Here is a 20,887-nt window from a genome sequence, read left to right as displayed (position 1 = left end):
TTCCCATAGGATGAAACATAATCCCATGTTAATTGATGTGGTATTGTGGCATCTCCTGAATAAATTGTTCGATGTTATCTAATATTGCCTCCCCCCTCGACACCCTCTCTTAAGTAGCCTCGTTCTGCTACGGTAATTACACATGTATCAATCCACTGGAACCCTCTACACTTTAGCAGGCGCTTGTCTCAATTTTTACCTCGCCTTGTAAGACCCTCCTGTAGCGAGCCTCTAATAATCGATCGCTTTGTGTTACAGCATGCGCAGATGCGACGGAAGTGACATCTAGTGCGCATCGACTGGTGTCGAGAGTGCAGCAGACGATTCTCGATTTCCTCTTGTGCCATCTGCTGTATAGCATACACTATGGCGACTTGTTCACGCCACAGGAAACAAGGCCAGTCGGTCTCCCAACGCGATATAACTGTTTAGCAGAGGATACCGGTGGAATAACAAAGAAAATGGCCTGAGAGATGGGGAAATGTGTCCATACTGGAAGTAAGACGCAGACCACAATGTGAACTACAGTTCGATATCGATTGATTCGGCAAATGTAGCGTTGTTTAGGAGAGAGTGAATGAAAAAGGGAGATATACACGCTCACAGTGGATTTCCTTTGTGCTTCCTTCTATGTGTGACCACCCTGCGATGCGAATCTCACCCCCGGGGCCGGAATAACTACCCAAGGGATTGGAATATGGGTGAATATAGTGTCCTATACTATAATTGATCTGTGTTGAGTGCGTCAGCTAGCGGTCACTACGTTTACTAACGCCACGCCACGAGGTGGGCAATGTGATACTGTAACACTCGCTTTTGTGTAGATGGAAGGGTGTAAAACACACAAGTTCTACCTTGACAGTGTAGCTGTTACACGAAATGAAAGGGACGGTGCGTCTGTGGAATAACATCCACTCTGACATTGCAGCCTCCTGTAGGTTTACTAACGGCTGTGGTAGTAATATAAGCCGGAGCTATCGTCCGCGTGTCTCACCACACGGGTCATGGTGCTTCCTATCTTGCGAAGGTTGTAATCCACGGCTGTTGACGACATTTGATGCATCCTTCTCAGATTCTGAAGTCTAAAGCCTTCTCACAACCACGCCAGTATCAAGGCAATTTAAACATTTCTATAATGTAGATAGTTTTATGTTTATGGATTATAGGTCCCAACGCTCGACATCATACCACCAATATCATATAGTATTGAATGTTAATAATGCAAGATTTGAAGTCATAATAAAGGTGAAACTTACAGAAGTCAGAGAATGTATCGAGCCCATTGACAGTTATCTTACTGATTGGTTGCCGGTCAAGTCGTTTGTCAGAAAGTGTAGCCGGTCGTGTACTTGGAACCGTTGTGATATACTTTGAAGTAAGATAGCACATTGATAGATCCAAGAACAATATTACAAGAGCAAGTCCGAATATAGAACTGAAGATATAAAAGTCATGTTTGAGGAACCGTACTGTCAGCCTTGAACAAACTCGAACACATACACAAAGCTAGGTAGTGATCAAACGTGTATAAAACTGAATAATGTTATCGATAGAAAGTCGCAAAGAACCACCTTGTAAATGATTCAAGCAAGTTAGACAGATATATACTGCTGTTGATGATGGAATAATTGATAATGGGCATACATCACGAGCCGCATGTCAACTGACAAATGCGGGTTTTGTTCTGACTGTAGGGTTTATAAAGACGTCGTTGATAGTGTTGCAATCCAGCTGTCAAGATTTCGCGGTTTAGCGAAGCCCCGGACCCCCCTCGACATCAGCAGGAAGAACGCAGCTATGTGGGTACGATGAAGAAGCAGAATGTCAGAACGTTGTCCCTTATCGTGTGCACCTTCACCTACCTGTTGGTCGGAGCAGCAGTCTTTGATGCCCTGGAATCGGAGTTCGAGGGGGAGAAGAAGCGTATACTAGAGGCCGAAGAGGAAACAATGAAAGATCGCTACAACATCACGGAAGAAGACTTTGAGACATTGAGATTCACAATCATCAAGAACGTTCCCTACAAGGCAGGCACCCAGTGGAAGTTTGCTGGGGCGTTTTACTTCGCTCTTACGGTCATCACTACAATAGGTAAGAGACGTGTAAATTATTCTTGTCTGTGTTGATGGGGCATCTTAACTATTGAAACACACCCAGTTTAACCAATATCATATTTATTCGCGTATTGTCTAATTTCATTTAATTTCCCTTAACTGTCAATTGTTTTGCAGGAAGTGTAAATTCAATGTTGTACAAGAAAATGTATGCTAATTCACATGCAAGCCTCGCAAGTTGCTACCATGAGGAGAACACTCCCTCAATCAAGCCTTGCTTTAAATGAAAGAACACGGGATATGAAAGAGCAGCAGAAAGGAAATGGTCGCGAGCAATTAAGACGCGTTCAGCTATATCATCATCTGATGCTTCTCACGTGTTTGTCACTGATTCTTTAATCTAAAATATAGCATTGAAAGACAATGATACAAAGGATGCATTCTACCCCATTGCAGTGCACGTGTCAACCACAAATACATACACCGGAGAAATTTCACTTTCACAAAACGTTCGCTTTCACCCTATATGTTCAATTAATGAAGTCTTAATGTTTGAAGGTCTACCTCCTCTTAGATTTGCAGACTTACCTTGCTATAAAGCACATCCTTCTCCTTCAGGGTCATATTACTACTGATGGTCATGGTGACATTTTTTGGTCACAGTGACACTGGTGTTAACTGCAGCCAGAATCACACTCCGACAGGTCTTCATTTCACCAACATCTTTCTTTAAATTGTTCTCATATGGCAAATGTGTGAGAAAAGTGTATATTTATGTTACCTGCTCAAAATAACAACAAAACGCCATTTATCTACCAGTGTCGATGTGCAATATGATTACGATTGTGGCTGTCTGACATTAGATTTAAACGAGTTAAATCGTGTTCTTATGCACTCCTCATACTGGAGAGAGAGAGAGAGAGAGAGAGAGAGAGAGAGAGAGAGAGAGAGAGAGAGAGAGAGAGAGAGAGAGTCACGATTTTGGCAAAATGGGGAATTCAGTACCAATGTGAACAAGCGGAAGCCGTGTCCTCTGATTGACGAGCGAACGCTCAAGCACATCGAGCCTACTCAACGTCTTTGTAGATTGGCATGAAATGAAATATAATCGCAGACCTCAAGTGTACACTCTTCAGACATCAATATATTGAATTCATCATGTACATTCAATTCGTGATATAAAGAAATCGAATATTGCGGAAATCGGGCAACAACAACGCTAATTCTCCCCACCGTCGGTGACGTTATAAGGCTATTGTTAACGTGAGCACCGAACACGTGGGTTTCTAAGCGTCGTAGGACTTAGTCACATCCAGAGGCCTTGGACGACATTTGCAAGTGAATAATTCATAGGGAAACAAGATTACATAGATTGTAAATCTTTGCTGTTACGGAGGGCGTTTCAAGGCTACTTCCTGGCCATTCCTCAGTTGACGGGGCATGTGGCGAAGGTCGCAAAGATGGCCTTGGAACGATGCGTACAATACGAGGGAATCCATATAATCTTGTTTCTCTTTCTTAGGACCTGGTCGTATTTCATTCTACTTTGTAGAATCGGTTTTATTGCAGGATAATTAATATTTAAGTCAAATGTAGAATCCAGAGACATATAAAACTGTGTAAATAAAAGATGATTAAAACATACTCTGATTTGTAAAATGCACCCCTTTATATCAAAACAAACACTGTTTGTTCAAAGTGAAATGCTATTGACCTGTTCTTTAGCCGTCAGGTGTTTCACGACAGATGGGTCGCAGTGATACGGTTGCTGTAATCGAGTAGCTTCCAGAGCGTATAAATTGGAAATCGTTGATGTAAATTGAAATTTTTGTTTTTACTCCAAGCATTGTGTAACACTCAAATCGATTATGTCCTTTTGTTCAATTCATGAAGGCTCAATGACTCTTAATGAATTAACGCCTTTGTGAGACAAATATATATGAAATTATAATCATCATGGGCGGTTTGGTCCGTGTCAACCTCACGTGGCGCCCTGGTCGAGCAGTGAGAATTAGATATTTATCAATAACTCTATAATAATGAAGTATTCAAAAGTTAACTATTATGTCCATGAAAAATTGAAAGCTCAGACAACTCATTTCCATTAACGTCAGCACGATACTGATATAGCATTCAAGTAAAATTAATTGTAGAAGTTACTTCGTATATATTATACCATGCGTGCAGGTAGCGGCTTTGATCTCCCGAAGTGACGGAATATATGCGCTGTAATAAGTCTCATGAAAGGCGGCGCTTCATGAAAGTTTCATTGTGCCAGGTACAAAACATGCAACTGGATGCAGTCTGTGCTATTTCATGACAGCTATGTCTTCGGTAGGGTCAGTGTAACCAGCCATTAGCTGGACTAATGGTGACAGGATATACGGCCTGATAATGTCATAGACACCTATTTTGTACAGAGGAAGTTCATACATAATGCAATTTTATTTGACAGCAAACGTTCATATGAAACCACCTGACTTAGCAGGGCAGGTTGCACAATTATTGGTTTTTAGTTTCGTGGGGAAAACTATTTTGATGGCTTGATAGATGAACTTGGTGCTCTTTGGGAACTATTGTAGCTAGCAAAGTTTAATCTTTCCATCCTCTTTTAATGTGTTGTGTGTCCATCCGCCTAATCGCATTTAGAAAATTATTTTATCCTTTAATTTTTAAATCCGTCTTGATGTATAACCACCTTGTTTTTACTTGGTTCTGCCACCTACCAGAACTACGAGAAACATGACATTATCAATAACACGACATTGTATCAGAGTTGTTAGTGGCATGGTGCTTCTTCTTCAAAACTCACGGGGACAGTCGGGTAGCCTAGTAGTTAAAGCGTTCGCTCGTCACGCTGAAGACCCGGGTTCGATTCCCGACATGGGTACACTGTGTGAAGCCCAATTGTGGTGTCCGCCGCCGTGATATTGCTGGAATATTGCTAAAAGCGGCGTAAAACCATACTCACACACTCACTCACTCATACTTTGACATATGATTCAAATCTACCTGTACATTGTGTGCAAGAACATGCGTGCTGTAGGCATGACGCTGCTCGGCGTTGGAACGGTGTAACTACCTTCCAGTGGTCCGTTCTGGCTGCGTGAGATTGCAGTTTAATTCCCCTTGTAAGTAAGTGTGTGGCTTGCGAATCTGACACTAACATCTCTTTCTTTGATATATAGTTTCTTGCTGTATTCGGATCAGTGGCGATCTTTAATAGCACTGTATTTCTGTACATTAACACTATTAGCTGATGGTGGTGATACACTCGCGGCTTCATAGTGGTTAAAGCATTCGCTCGTCACGTCGAAGACCCGGTCGATTCCCCACATGGGTGCAATGTGTAGAGCCCATTTCTGGTGTCCACCGCCGTGATATTGCTGGAATATTGCTAAAAGCGGCGTAAAACCATACTCACTCACTCATTTGCGCCTTCTTATGTTACGATTCATTATGGGATATTTCGTGACTGGTGATCGAACGTTCTCCCAACCATGCATTCATTAGCAAATACATGGAAGTTGTTAAACACAGATACACATACATAGACAAGTACAGATATATAATATGTCCAAGTTAAATATATCGAAATACTATTTCATATATGCAGTTGAACACTTGACTTTCCTTTCCATGTGTTTGTGACGGATGCGACCGGCACTAAAGGATACGATCATCATGTTGTCAACACCTGGTATCATCACTATTTTATTGTGATTCAGGACACACATGCATATGGTATAGTCGGAATTCGTATGTTGGTTATACAATGAATAAATTGTTACCAGATGCTCAAACCAAGTATTCCGAACGTTGTAATCAGCGGCTGTTTCTGCTACTAGTATTCCGTATATTGTTCCACTACTAGCATTCCGTATATTGGTCTACTACTTATATTCCGTATATTGTTCTACTACTTATATTCCTTATATTGCTCTACTGCTTATATTCCGTATATTGTTCCACTACTAGTATTACAAGTATTCCGTATATTGTTCTACTACAAGTATTCCGTATATTGTTCTACTAGTTAGATTCCGTATATTGGTCTACTACAAGTATACCGTATATTGTTCTACTAGTTCGATTCCGTATATTGGTCTACTACTAGTATTTCGTGTGTCCTACTCAGTCACTGTTACTGCTTCTGCTACTAACATTCCGTATGTTCTACTGCTAGTGCTCCACTACCACTGCCACCACCACTACCACCACCACCACCACCACCACCACCACCACTACCACACCCCCACCACTACCACCACACCACCATCCCCACTACCACCACCACGACCACACCTCTACCACAACTACTATTACTACCACCACCACTATAACAACTACTATCACTACCACCACCACAACTACTACTACTATCACTACCACCACCACAACTACTATCACTATCACTACCACTACCACTACTACCACCACCACCACCACCACCACTACCACACCATCACCACTACCACCACCACACCACTACCACACTACTATTACCACTACCACCACCACGACCACACCACCACCACAACTACTATCACTACCACCACCACCACAACAACAACTACTATCACTACCACCACCACAACTACTACTACTATCACTACCACCACCACAACTACTATCACTATCACTATCACAACCACTACTACCACCACCACCACCAACATCATTATCACTACCACTACTACCACCACCACCACCACCACCACCACCAACATCATTATCACTACCACTACTACCACCACCACCACCACCACCACCACCAACATCATTATCACTACCACCACCACTACCACCACCACCAACATCATTATCACTACCACCACCACCACCACCACCACCAACATCATTATCACTACCACCACTACTACTACTACTACTACTATTACTGCTATCCCGGGCCGCGTCATACAAAAAAGACGTTAAAAGATGTTACTTGTTGTTACCCTGTCTGGCGCTCGGCATTAAGGGGCTAAAACAAGGACTGGTCGGCTCGGAGTCAGTATACTGTGTCTGAGTGGGGTATTCATGTTAAACTGCGGCATGGTATCTCAGTGAGCTAGCACTATAAATCGGCATCAGTCCGGACTAGTACAAGCAGCCACACACACACATACACGTGCATGCACGTCGCTAAATAAGTGCAATAATCTTGGACGCGACGTTAAACCCAATTTCACCTCACCTCACCTCACTATTACTGCTGCTGCTGCTTCTACTACTACCAATACTATTCTGGTGACCGTCATCGCTAACACTGCCACAATACGCTATTTATCGATTACTTTCATTATCATACTCGAGACAATGATCAGTAATTATCGTTGTAATATTAATAGTAGCAGTTGTAAAAGTAGTTCCCATATTATCATGAGTACAAACGGGAATAGTGGTCATAAAAAACACTAGGTAAAGTCACAGCTGTTGTGGAAATCGAAGTGGAGTGAATATAATACTTTCCTTTATAGTGGGAACTAATCTAACGCAAGCGTTTTGGGATTTAGAAGAATAACCTTCATCGGGCTATTCCGAAACTAAGCGGTCAGTGGTTTTGTGTTTCTCAGGATTATGACTAGTATGCAGTATACACATCTGTCGATAAATAAACTGACGATGTATCAGGCAAGCTGTGTAGCTGGTGAAGCGTGAAGCCAATGTCGAGAGTGAACCAGAATTGTACCTCATTTCATGTACAGTAAACTACGTTTATAACGAACACGCATATAACGAACTAACGTATCTGACGAACTTATTGTTTTGTCCCGGCCTCTGCTGTGTAAATGCTATACATATGCTTATAACGAACTACGGTTATAACGAACTAAATTAGTGGCTCCAATGAGTTCGTTATAACCGTAGTTTACTGTATCTCCATCGTACATCTGAAACCACCGTACATCTAAGGTCATACTGGTATCAGCACACATTTCAAAATGGTGTGTCTTCGATTAGACACAACAGTTTTTTCATTTCGTTCATATACAAATCAGCAACCATGGAAAGTTATTTTGTACTTGGTATTGTGTAATATTGAACAGTAACAAGTTTTATTTTGTCTTATACAAGGACATTTGCCGTGGACAATTTGTCAATGATGCCCAAAACGTCAATCACATATTGCAACGCGAGTGAATAATGTTTTACACCTATTTTACCAATATTCCAGCAATATCAAGGCGGAGGACACCAGAAACGGTATCCACCACTTTGAACCATCTGGAATAGAACCACCAGCGAAGATTTTGTCACGAGGCTATCCCCTCCATGGAATGTTATAGTGAAAGTTCTATGCACATTAAAACGACCCTAATGGTAATTATCTATTTCATTTACATAAACCGTTCCTGAATGGTTTGAATGACTACAGAACCCATCCTCTGATATAATGTGTACTGTATGTTCCATCTGGTGACCGCTGGTTTCGTACAGCGTGTTGCTGAATATATATTTCAATGTTCATACATTTTGTAATGACCGACACGTTTGTGGCATAAAACAGGATTAATGAATGAATATATGAATTGGACTTAGTCCAGTAACCCTCGATTAACTCTGGTTGACGCGCCGTAGAAGTTATGCCATTGGAATTGCTATATTAATCAATGAATGCTTTGATCTTTTCTACATATGAGCAAGGGTATTGTACGGATACTCATTCAGCTCTATAATCTAATACATGTATGTACTTAAAAGATATTTATAACCTGTCGGTATGGTATTCCTGCCAAGAGCGTTCATTTGTACAGCCTGAAATAGAATGGTCAGAAATAGTCTCAGTGATCTATATCTACTTAGCATTGGATGCCAAAGCAGGTGACCCTCACGTGTCACTTCAGAGCAAGGCAGCTGACGGCGTGACGTCATCAGCGTTCTACATTGCCTCTGTGACGTCACACCATGAATAGCCACGCGTCAGCTCCGTGGAAATGCCAGCGTTTGTGCTCTTTGGGGACATACGTTTAGACACTTCAGATATTTAAAAATTATATCTTAATCTTTTGCGTTTGGGAATTGCAGACGCTATTTCGTCTATTATCTGCACACACTTAACCTTTGCGTTTGCAGCAATTGAGGAAGCTGCAGGAAAACCATTTGACAAATATTGCTATTTTGGACTAACAGTGTTTAATGTCGGTCGCAGGCGTGATGTATGTAATAGGCGATAGGCTGCATAAAGTATTGATTTTGTTCACACTCACCATGTTGTGTTACATAAACGTTCTTGCGTGAATGACACTTCAGAATATGAAATTGAAGCCCATGCTCGATGTGAACGGAACTGTCATCATAATTATGTATTCAATAGGGAAATTCAATTTATAGAAATGAAAGATGCGTAAACACATTTCAAATGAACTTTCTCGTATCGCTTGATGAGCGAAAAATACGGGGAACGAACCCGCATTATCAGTTCGTGTTTTGGGGTGATTAGTGACTATGGTTAAGTCAAGCGACGACTTCACGCGAGGACTTCATCCTTCTCTCTCCTGGGAGACGGACGATTGATCGGCGATGTACAATAACTAAACCCTGCTCCATATCCCTGAGGATCAGTATCAGGAGTCTGTCAGCGCAATGGACACGACGACAGATATAAGGACAGTATACAAGCACGGTAGCAGGCAACAGTACTGGCATCGAGAAATATATATATTAAAAACTATACATTTATATCTATGCATATATATGTAAACATATACATGTACATGAACCGCCATCATATAGCTGGAATATTGCAGAGTGTGGCGTTAAACAACAAACAAACAAACAAGTACATACGTATTTTAAGGAAGGTGTACAATCAGCTCTGTCGGAATATGGGTACCTATAATCTCGTATAGATAGATACGTACACTAAGCTGGTAGACAGGAATCACAAATGCATATAACGAGGGAATACTAGTACGTACATTGAGTTTGCATACATATGTGCAGATAGGCAGGTATACATGCATATAGCGAGGGAATATTAGTGGGAACATTGAGTTGGTAGACATATGTGCAGATGGGCAGGTATCATGCATATAGCGAGGGAATACAAGTGCGTACAGTGAGTTAAGGGACATTTATGCAAATAGGCAGGTATACATGCATATAGCGAGGGAATATTAGTAGGTACATTGAGTTAGTAGACATATATGCAGATGGGCAGGTATACATGCATATGACGAGGGAATACTAGTGTGTACATTGAGTTGGTAGACATATATGCAGATAGGCAGGTATACATGCATATAGCGAGGGAATATTAGTGTGTACATTGAGTTGGTAGACATATATGCAGATGGGCAGGTATCATGCATTTTGCGAGGGCATACCAGAAGGTACATTGAGTTGGTAGACATATGTGCAGATGGGCAGGTATCATGCACATAGCGAGGGAATATTAGTGTGTACATTGAGTTGGTAGACATATATGCAGATGGGCAGGTATCATCCATATAGCGAGGGAATACAAGTGTGTACATTGAGTTGGTAGACATATATGCAGATGGGCAGGTATCATGCATATAGCGAGGGAATATTAGTGGGTACATTGAGTTGGTAGACACATGTGCAAGTGTTGAGACAAGGTCACAGATGGGGAGAGTGATAGACTATATCCACATATATGTTCACGTTTAAATCTAGCATGACAGTAGTATGCATGAAAAACGATGCAGTCAGGTGATGATATTGGCAGAAAAGCAACTAGGTATATTGGTATCTTTGCGGGTTGACGTGCACTGAACACATATATAATTATAATTATGATCCTGCCAAACATATAAAATCACGATATCTGCAATAAAAGTTACAGTGTAGAACAATATATATGTGAAGAGGATCACATTCAGAGTAACACGTTTTACCATAAAGCCTAGTACACATAACCACGTGTCGTGGAGCGCGGTGACCATCCCACCAATATGCTTTGCGTCTCTGGGTAAGTATCATGCTCAAGACAAACACTATACGAATCCGAATCCTCGCATTTATAGTCGTTTTACGGTATGTACGTTAGTAGTGAGGACCACACATAACGAAAATGGATAAAGCGACCATACGTCTTTTGCCTTCTTTAGTGTCACGGCGACACATTTATCGTAAGTAAATAGCAACGACAATGATAATGATAAAAATAATAATAATAATAATAATAATAATAATGCGCATCCAATGACATTATTTACATGGAGCAGAAAGGAGCCAGAAAGGGATGTTGGGGTTGTAAGGATCAACTACCAGTTCAGAAAATGATCCTTGAAGAGGCTAAAACGTACCACCGTAACCTCTCGATGTGTTGGATAGACTACAGAAAAGCTTATGATTCTGTACCTCACGAATGGATTTTGAGGTCACTGGAATGTATTGATTTCCCCGAGCGACTACTTGTTTTACTCAAGTCTTTAATGAACTGCTGGTCAACTCAACTTGAGATCTATTCGCAGGGGCAGGTGGTGACTTCGGGACCAATTTCTATCAAAAGAGGAATATTTCAGGGCGATTCTTTTAGCCCTTTGCTTTTCTGTTTGTCACTAAATCCTTTAAGCTTTTTGCTCAGCAAAGAGGAAGGTTATCACCCGGGACCTCCTAAGCACAGATCCCCAACACCCCTTACTCACCTCCTTTACATGGATGACCTTGAACTTATTGCCAATGGAGGATCCACAAAAAAACAACCCAGATTCTCCTTGTCGAGTCCTATTCTAATGATATCGGCATGTCCTTTGGACTCGACAAATGCAACATTCTTCATTTGAAACGTAGCAAGGTAGAAGAGGGAGGATCAGTCAGTCAGGAGTAGGAGTTATTGGCCATCTTGTGGAAGGTCAGGCCTATACGTACTTAGGGATGCAGATTAGGGACAAACTCCAGAATGCCCATATCAAGGGCAAACTTCGGGCAGGGTACAAATGTAGACTGAAGAAAATCTGGAGTTCAGAGCTGAACGCACGCAATAAAGTCAAAGCCACAAATACTTATGCTGTGCCCGTCCTTTCGTATTCTGTTGGTGTTGTTGATTGGACGAAACAAGAAATCAAGGGTATTGACACCCTCACATGAAGAATCATGTCAGACAATAGATCCCACCACCCTCGTCCTTCCCTCAATCGCTTAAATTTACCAATTATGATGGGAGGGCGTGGTTTGATTAAGAAGGCTCTTCATGTTAGAATTGTTTTGTGCACTTTTGCACACATTTATTTGTCTGATGATCCTCTTGTGAAGCATGTCAAGACTCATGATGAAAACAAGGCATTCCACAGTTTTCTAAAACGAGCCAAGGATGTGGGACATTATCTCAATGTCGGTGTTGATTTTGTTGATGGTTCTGTACTGAAATGAGTGTCAACCAAGCGAAGTGCCATATCAAATCGGCCCAGAATCAGTTTGTCAAGGAGAGGCTATCTGAACGACCACTGCATCGAGTTTATGTGCAGTGTTTTGAGAAGATCAGCAGTCCTACAGAGTCCTTTGCGTGGATGAAGTCGTCTGGCCTGAAAAAGTGAAACAGAAGGCTTTCTGTTTGCTGCTCTGAGATTTTGCCTAAAATGTAAATATGAAATGTAGATTATGTAATGAATTTAATGAGACTGTCAAACACATTGGCAGTGGATGCCCAGCTTTGGCACAAACACAGTATCTTAAACGATAACTTTATTACCTTCTTGGCCATGCTTGTGGTTTTGACACAGAGGTCCATCCATGGTACGACCCGGAATATGTAGAGGGCGTCATGGAAAATGATTAATATGGAGAAAATGATAAATTTCTTTGGAATAGGCCAATTTACTGCCTCAGACATATCCAGACCAACAAACCTGATCTTGTCCTTTTTTATAAATCCAATGAAATCATTTATATCATTGAATTTTCTGTCCCCTTTGACAGTAATGTGACTGACAAGATTCAATAAAAACATGGAAATATGCGGATCTCGCTTTCGAAATGTCACGCTTGCATCCCAAGTACCAAGTTGTCCGACTCCCCACTGTTCTCGGTGAATTAGGTTTGGTACCTCCCAATCTGTTGACTGACATTGGGAGAGTACCCGGCTTTGCTACCAGGAACATATCCCTTCTGCCAATCTGGATAATGCAGAAGGCTGCAGTGTTTGGGAGTCTTCACACTCTCCGAAAAATTCTGGGTGGGTTTGACTAGGCAGCGCTTCCCGGGAGAAGTCCCATTCGCTGTCTGGGCTGCGTGTAGAGGGGACAAGGGCCCTGACTTGATGATGAGCCTAACCAGCCTGACTGTGCCAGGATCACCCAAACCCTCTTAAATTTTAATCTGTAAATAAAAATAATAATAATAATAATAATCGACTGTGTGTGCAGTGTGTTCAGAGGAACTGCAACCCTGCAGAGTCCTACGCTTAAACACAATAGTTTAAGCGACATGATGGAGTGGCTCGTTTTCGGCATGCTTGTGGTGTTGACACAGAGGTCCATCCAACTTTTGAGCAAGAGTCGTATGACCCTTTTTGAAATCTTCGTAGAAAGAGCATGCTCGATAAGACCTTTGAACTTGTGAAATGTAGAAACAAATAGCCTAAATTTTAATCCAAAGCAGTGACAGAAAGCACAATTGTTCATGCGAGTACCGAACAGCTGCCGGGACATGTTCATCGTGCATTTCTTGTTACCAGTCAACGGACACTATGCGAAGCATTTTGAAGAATATAATAAAACATACTCACGCAGACAGGTTTGGTAATAAGCAGACGCAAGCAGTAACATGTTGCTTGTTAGCAGACATAGACAGACACGTGTTGCTTATAAGCAAAGGTAGGCAAACACGCGTTGTTTATAAACACACACACACTCACACACGGACAGACAGACAGACACAGGCAAATATTGCTTAGAAGCAAAGGTAGGCAAACACGTGTTGTTTATAAACACACACACACACACACACACACACACACACACACACACACACACACACACACACACACACACACACACACACACACACACACAGGCAGACACAGACAAATGAGTGTGACACAGAGTGTGTGTGTGTGTGTGTGTGTTGCTTATAAGCAAACATATATAGATGTCGATTATTTACGTACTCTGACGCATGCAAACAGTTATTTGTTCAAATATAAGTCGTGTGTTCTTTTCTATGGTCTCGCACTTTAGCATTTCACTGTATGTCTAACAAACAGTGTGAGATTAGCAGGAATGTACATTGTACAATGTCGACTCACCCAACTCACTTTGATCCAGTGATATTTTCCTATAACTATTAAAGTGAGTTGTGTGTTTTTTTAGTTCACTTTTAGGGTATGAATTTAGGGAATATGTACACGTTAAGAAACTTAAACAAGCAGTTATTTAAGTTCATCGAGATTCTATGTATAGTAACCAGTGAACGCACCGTGCATAGCGGAAGATAAGGGGCATGTTTTACGCTCTCTCCTAAAAGATTAGCGGAAGGGGTATTATTTTCATCGTATTTTATTAGAAGCGAGTTTTCCATCGTCTGCTTCACTACGACTTCACAGGCACTTGCTGTTATTTGGCATTCTTAATTAAGATAGCGAGGGACTATTTCATTCCTTGTTCACCCTTCGCGTACTAATACAATGTGAACGGGTGCGCTTTGTCCGTTGATTTGTGATAAGGATGGCTACATTTTCGTTCGTTTTCATTTGATGCTCTTAATCTCGTGTCAAAATCCAGACGTAAGTTTCAACCTATTAACTTCACATACGTGGCTACAATATACAACCACATTAGCCAGAATTTAGAGGTGAGGTGAGGCTAGGTGAAATGGGGTTAAACGTCGCGTTCAAGATTGTTGAACTTATATAGCGACGTGCATACACGTGTCTGTGTGGCTGGTTGTACTAGTCCGGACTGGTGTCCCAACCAGTCCTTCTTTTAACCCCTTAAAGCCGAGCTCCAGGCCTGGAAACAAGCAGCATCTTTTAACGTCTTTTGGTATGACGCGGCCGGGGATCATTTCCCGGACCTTCCGCTCACCGGGCGGACGCTCTACCACTAGACCACGGAGGCGGTCGCCATAATTTAGAATATATAGCCATAAATATAATGTACCATTGAAATACATACTTTGAGTCTTTTAATCAGTTATATACCATTAAGATCGTTGTATATTGATAGCCAACAATTCGATAGGCTTGCTGACGCGTTGATAGGCTTGTAGGCTGCACCTGATTGATAGACGTTCAGTTTGACACACGTAACTTGAGCCCAAGCTGTGTCATAATTCAGTAGGAGAGTCGCCAACACGTGAACAGTAACGCGCGCATTAGCAACACCAAGAGTAGCGGTTTTCTCGCCGTATGATCGACGCTGTTAAACTCACGGGTCATATTTCTTTCAATCGACGAGAGACACCTAGCGGCTGGTCAATGCATCAATATGTCACCTTTTACCAAGGGAGACGACTGTGTGTAGGAGCGATGCATCTTATGGCTTCTTGTCTTAGTTGCATATCTGCCCCAAAATCGGATTTCGTGGATTTCCCCGGAGGGCATTAATTTTTTTCTCTGTATTTCAATTTGGATTGGAGTAAATTGTTTACGGGACAAGAGGATTATATTTTGCTTAGGACATAAACATAGTTATGCCAAAACACAGACAACCTACAGACCTACCTCATGGCATCAGTTAGCACTGGTATAGTTATCAGAGTGTCCAATTACCTAAACCTAAACGCATGCTCAAGTAGTGATCTTGGGGATTAAAGGGTGAGATTGGATCTTACAAATGCTCTTTTTTGCATAATGAATATTTCATATATCTTATACTTTAAGTTTTTAAGTTACGTTACATCTTACAAGTAAGTGGCACTATGCAACAGTTCATCAGCGATGTCAATAAAAGCATGTAACTTTGTTTTTAAGCAAATTTTCACACTTCCTCTCTCAGGAAACAGTCCCACGTGCATTCAACAAATTCAGTCATTATTACGAAACATTCACCCAGTTCTGAAACAAACTCAATCACTGAGACAACAAATTCATGAGACTTCAACAAACTCAGTCATTAAAAAAAACAAAAAAAACTCTCTCGAACTTATATTGTACTTGGGCGAGAACATTCACACGAATATAAGATCAGAAATAAACATAAAAAATGACCGTTTACATGTTCCTTCAGCAACAATAAACATCATACAGTAAACATTTACATATATCACCAACAGCAGTAAATACTACAAGATAATCGTTTACTTGCCCCGAAACAGTGATAAATATTACAACGCAAGCATGCAAAAGCAAACAAGAAAAGCAATACATTACGGTAATCATTCGCGTGAGCTTACATCATCTGTTTAGTCAATCGCACACGCATCCATCATCGGACCGCACATGTCCAATGTCTCAGTTTACCCATTCTCTATATTCATCATTTACATGTCACGAAATCTATTTGACGCTTATATTAAAACACATTAAGGCCAACCGCCATCAAAGCTTATTTGGCAAAGTACATGACGACATGTTGGACAGCCAAGGTGTCATGTTCGATTCTTTTCAACATAGATCTGAAGGCCTGATGTCAGGGGGTCGGCTGCTTTTCCATTGGGATTATTGGTAATGGATGGAGAAATAGAGTATTATTATATACAGGCTGCTGACCTATGTTAGATTAACACTCTTGGGTGTGCACCAGTGTCTCTAAGGCCCCTTACACATGTCAGTGGACGGCCACTAACGCGGCTGGTGTGTCACAGTGTATTATCGGCAATCATAGTAGACCGGTTGTGGAAATGCCTATGCTACAGTCAGCAGTGTGCTTGGATGACAGGTTATTTATATAGTGTCATTGGAGTAACTCTTGTAGCACAACACTATTACTTGTTTTGAACAATTTAAAAAAATATCAGCGCTTATAGAAAACATTTTTTTAAATACATTTTATCTTTGTTTTTGTCTTTGTTTTAGTTTTTGATACCAGCTGGTTGTGGACCAGATATTTTGGCGTCTTAACGATGTTTATTTATATTTTATTTTATTTGGATTTTATTGTTAGATAATATAATACAGATAATATTACAACCGAGGGATGCATCTTTTCGAATGCATTGAACAGCCCTGGAGACTTAAAATAAACTGAAACTATATGTTCAACTTTTGGAAACCATACCGACTTTTTGAACCTCTGAACACACAATGCCATTTAGAAAGTAGCCAAATGTAACAAATGTTAAATATGGGATAACACTTTCTGAGTAAAGAACAGATTCTAGTAAATTTTTTGGTTGAGTCCCATCCGGGATTCGAACCCACACTGCCAGTGTGTTTTTGAATCTCGTTCATTCCACAATTACAGTATACTAGATAGTTGATATTTTATACATATCATTGCACGAAAATGTTGAAATAATTTAAAATATTTCACTCAAACATGAATAATATCAATCTTTATTTAAGACACATCTCTCTGGGTTGTTTCGTCACATTACACTCAACTCTAAATGTTAATATTCTAAGTGTCGGTTATACAATAAACTACGGTTATAACGAACTCAAAGGTACCACTAATTTTAGTTCGTAATAACCGTAGTTCGTTATAAGCATATATACAGCATATATACATCAAATGGCCGGGACTAAAAAATAAGTTCGTTATATCCGTCAGTTCGTTATAAGCGTGTTCGTTATAAACGTAGTTTACTGTAGGTTAAATCGCTCTGCCGAGTTGCGTTGAAGCTATGATCATAGGTTCAAATCACAGATTCGCCCTGATCATGTTTGTAGGTCTGTCTTCGCCATACTCGTGCTGAAGGGTTCCAAGTGGAAACGTCTAAAGCATGCAGCACTTCGGGATTTCCTCCCATGTGAATCAGACACGCCGTGATATAACTGAAATACTGTTCAAGACGGTGTTAATTGAATTAGCTCATTCATCCCATCGCCTTCAGAGTAAGTGAGTGAGTATGGTTTTACGCCTCTCTTAGCAATATTCCAGTAATATCACAGAAATGGGCTTCACACATTGTACCCATGTCGGGGATCGAACCCGAGTCCACGCCTTGACGAGGGAATGCTTTAACCACTTGGCTACCCGACCGCCCTCGCGTCTTCAGAGAAGAACGGGATACGCGAAAAATCAAAGCTTAATATCTATTAAACTTTGTTATCCATGTTATATATATTCACACAAGTACCCATAACAAGGAATTAACCCTCCCCCTGTCGATATAGCAGCAAAGGTGGCGCATGAAGTTGATCACGGTTGACGTTTGAATATGCAAAGCAAGCACAAAAGTGAACTTTGCACGTCATCTATTTAAGCACGGACCCTGACTTACATATGTAGGTTACCCCGACCCTGCTGCAATCTCTTTGCGCTGATAGAATGATAGGACATTTATCAAGTGAACATACGGTGCAGCAATAAACTCGGTGTTGCAGATTGTTTAACCTTCAGTGTTAGACACGGGGGAGTCTGGAGTAGTGTCATCTCCTAGCGTACATGAACATGCGGGGCAACAAGTTTATCACTTCTCTACTCGTCAGCTCAATTTAAATCAGCTTGACCGAAATCCTCGAGGTTCGGTTGGATGATTTAGAGATTGGAAAGAAGTGTGAGTGAATTCTGGTTAAAAGCCGATTTTGAGGAAACAGTGATGCAAGTGAATTGCCGAATGTTCGCTTCTGAAAAGATGTAACAAATATCCCGATGTGACAAATGTTATATTTGGGATAACACTTTCTGAGTTAAGTACAGATTCTCGTACTTTTTCGGATTGAGTCCCGTCCGGGATTCGAACCCACACTGCCAGAGTGATGCACCTCATTTACAAGTTGATCTATTTCCATGTTGTATTTATTCATCATTCGCAATTGTTTGAGAAATAATAGAGTACATTTGAACCCTTGAACTTCATCAACTGCGTGCTATGCTTATAAAGGTCATAACCATTCGCAGAACCTCTCTCAGAATGATTGGCTCTAACAACAGCATTTTCTAAGGTCTGTCAAAGAGCTGTTGCATTAGAATATGCCCCAACTTCCTTTAGCCTTGGTGTTCATTTACCGACATCAACGCCTGTTAATCAAGACCTTCGCATGATGTGAAGGTCACAAGCTCGTTTCCGGTTTCCCGTTGACCTTTCCTTTTTACGGCCCCCTACCTTCTTGTACGGGGTCGATACTTGTGGGGGTGTTGTGTCATGTCTGTAAACACCGCCGCTGTAGGTAATGAGACTTCGAGAGCTCCTTCGCAAGAGGTTCACTGAAATGAATTACATCAGATTCTGTTCTTGCGTCGCATCTTCAAGCGCGCAGGAGGGTCATTTCCGGGTCATTGAAAAGTGGGATTTCCAGACGAGACGCATGTTGACCATAACATGAGGTTACGCTCACATCCCCAATTACTATGCTCCTTATATAAGTTATGGTATTTATTACGTTGCACGGAACATTACAATTTGCTTGAAATATTGTAGGCTATGAATGAGACACACAATGGTATTTTTGTATCCAGACAGAGTCTAATCGATAAATCATTACAATTAAGGAGCTAAACAATATACAAATTATGAGAAACAAATTATCGCTAGATACCTTTTCCAAAATGTCAGGATGAAAATGATAACATAGGCTTAATTGCATCCGATCTTCTCAATATGTATGTAATGCGCAATGTCCCTAAGTGTAAATGGAAGTCGGGAGTAATCAGGAATGTCGCCTTTGACTAATTTATGCAAAGACTCCGACTACGGTGGAATCTTGATGCTGCAGGTCAATGGTGCCGGCTTAAACATGATTCATTACCATATAAAGCTGTGTCGGTATTCACTAACTGATACTAAATGGTTTGCGCAGAAGAGGTCGGTGACCGATCAGACAGAAATAGACGGTTGTTAACATTCATGGACCTAACGTAAGGTTTCATTGATTTGTTGTTCTCATATGAATAAGTGCAAACAGTAACCATCAGATCTATTCTTTTATATGCAGACATCTTATAGTCCTCTTCATTAGAGTCGTCTGTATAGTTTTTTCCTTGTTTTTGAAATTATGAAAGTAGGAAAGTCTGGTTGTGAACACAAACAAGAGCTTTGAGGATCAAACCCTATCTCAATGTATGACAAATGTATCTTATGTAAAATATACGATGTTATTATTTCAAAGGTAGATGAGATATACCTATTAAATGAAGAATTAGGCTATTAATATGTTCAAAAAGATACTAGGCAAAATAATTTTGCACCCCCACCCCCTCATCACCACACACACACACACACGCACGCACGCACGCACGCACGCACGCACGCACGCACGCACGCACGCACGCACACACACACGCACGCACGCACGCATACACACACACGCACGCACACACACACACACACACACACACGCACACCACACCACACACACGCACACCACACCACACACACGCACACACACGCACACACACACACAAATGTTCACTGTAATTGTAATCAGTGATAGGTAAAATTATTCTGTGTCAAAATAAATTCCTTGCCTGCTCATCCCACCTCACATTCGAAGAATACTACATTAAATATTATTCACAGCAGTTTTAAACGAGACGAGACACCGCAAAACAAATAAAAATATATCACCTTGAACAGTTGCTGTCATTTGACATACACTCGACTCGTTACGTAACATGTACTATTCATAATGCCTTGTGCTGCTACCATTCGCTACCAGACTGTGTTTACAGCCAGATCAAAGACATGGTAGTAATCTTAAAGTACATGTACGAAGCATTAAGAGGTTCTCAACACTTTTCTTGCTGGGAAAAGCAATGTTCCATATCACATGATCCCTACCACGATAATCCACAGCGGGGGATCCGTATGTGCACTGCGAT

General features: G+C 41.1%; 1 protein-coding gene across 1 annotated transcript in view; it reads left to right on the top strand.

Moving 5' to 3' along the window:
* The first annotated feature begins 264 nt into the window (after positions 1-264).
* The window catches only part of LOC124147883 (two pore potassium channel protein sup-9-like), a 63,845-nt gene continuing 43,222 nt past the window's right edge, over positions 265-20,887 (top strand). The window contains exon 1 of the mRNA XM_046518704.2: positions 265-2,091. Within this exon, the coding sequence (XP_046374660.1) occupies positions 1,809-2,091 (283 nt within the window). The 5' untranslated portion in view covers positions 265-1,808. The remainder of the gene's footprint in view (positions 2,092-20,887) is intronic.

The sequence above is a fragment of the Haliotis rufescens genome, unplaced genomic scaffold (assembly GCF_023055435.1).
Source record: "Haliotis rufescens isolate VD_foot unplaced genomic scaffold, xgHalRufe1.0.p SCAF_1, whole genome shotgun sequence".
In the NCBI taxonomy this organism is placed as follows: domain Eukaryota; kingdom Metazoa; phylum Mollusca; class Gastropoda; order Lepetellida; family Haliotidae; genus Haliotis; species Haliotis rufescens.
Note: the sequence above shows the minus strand (reverse complement) of the source record. Positions and strands in the feature narration are given on the sequence as shown.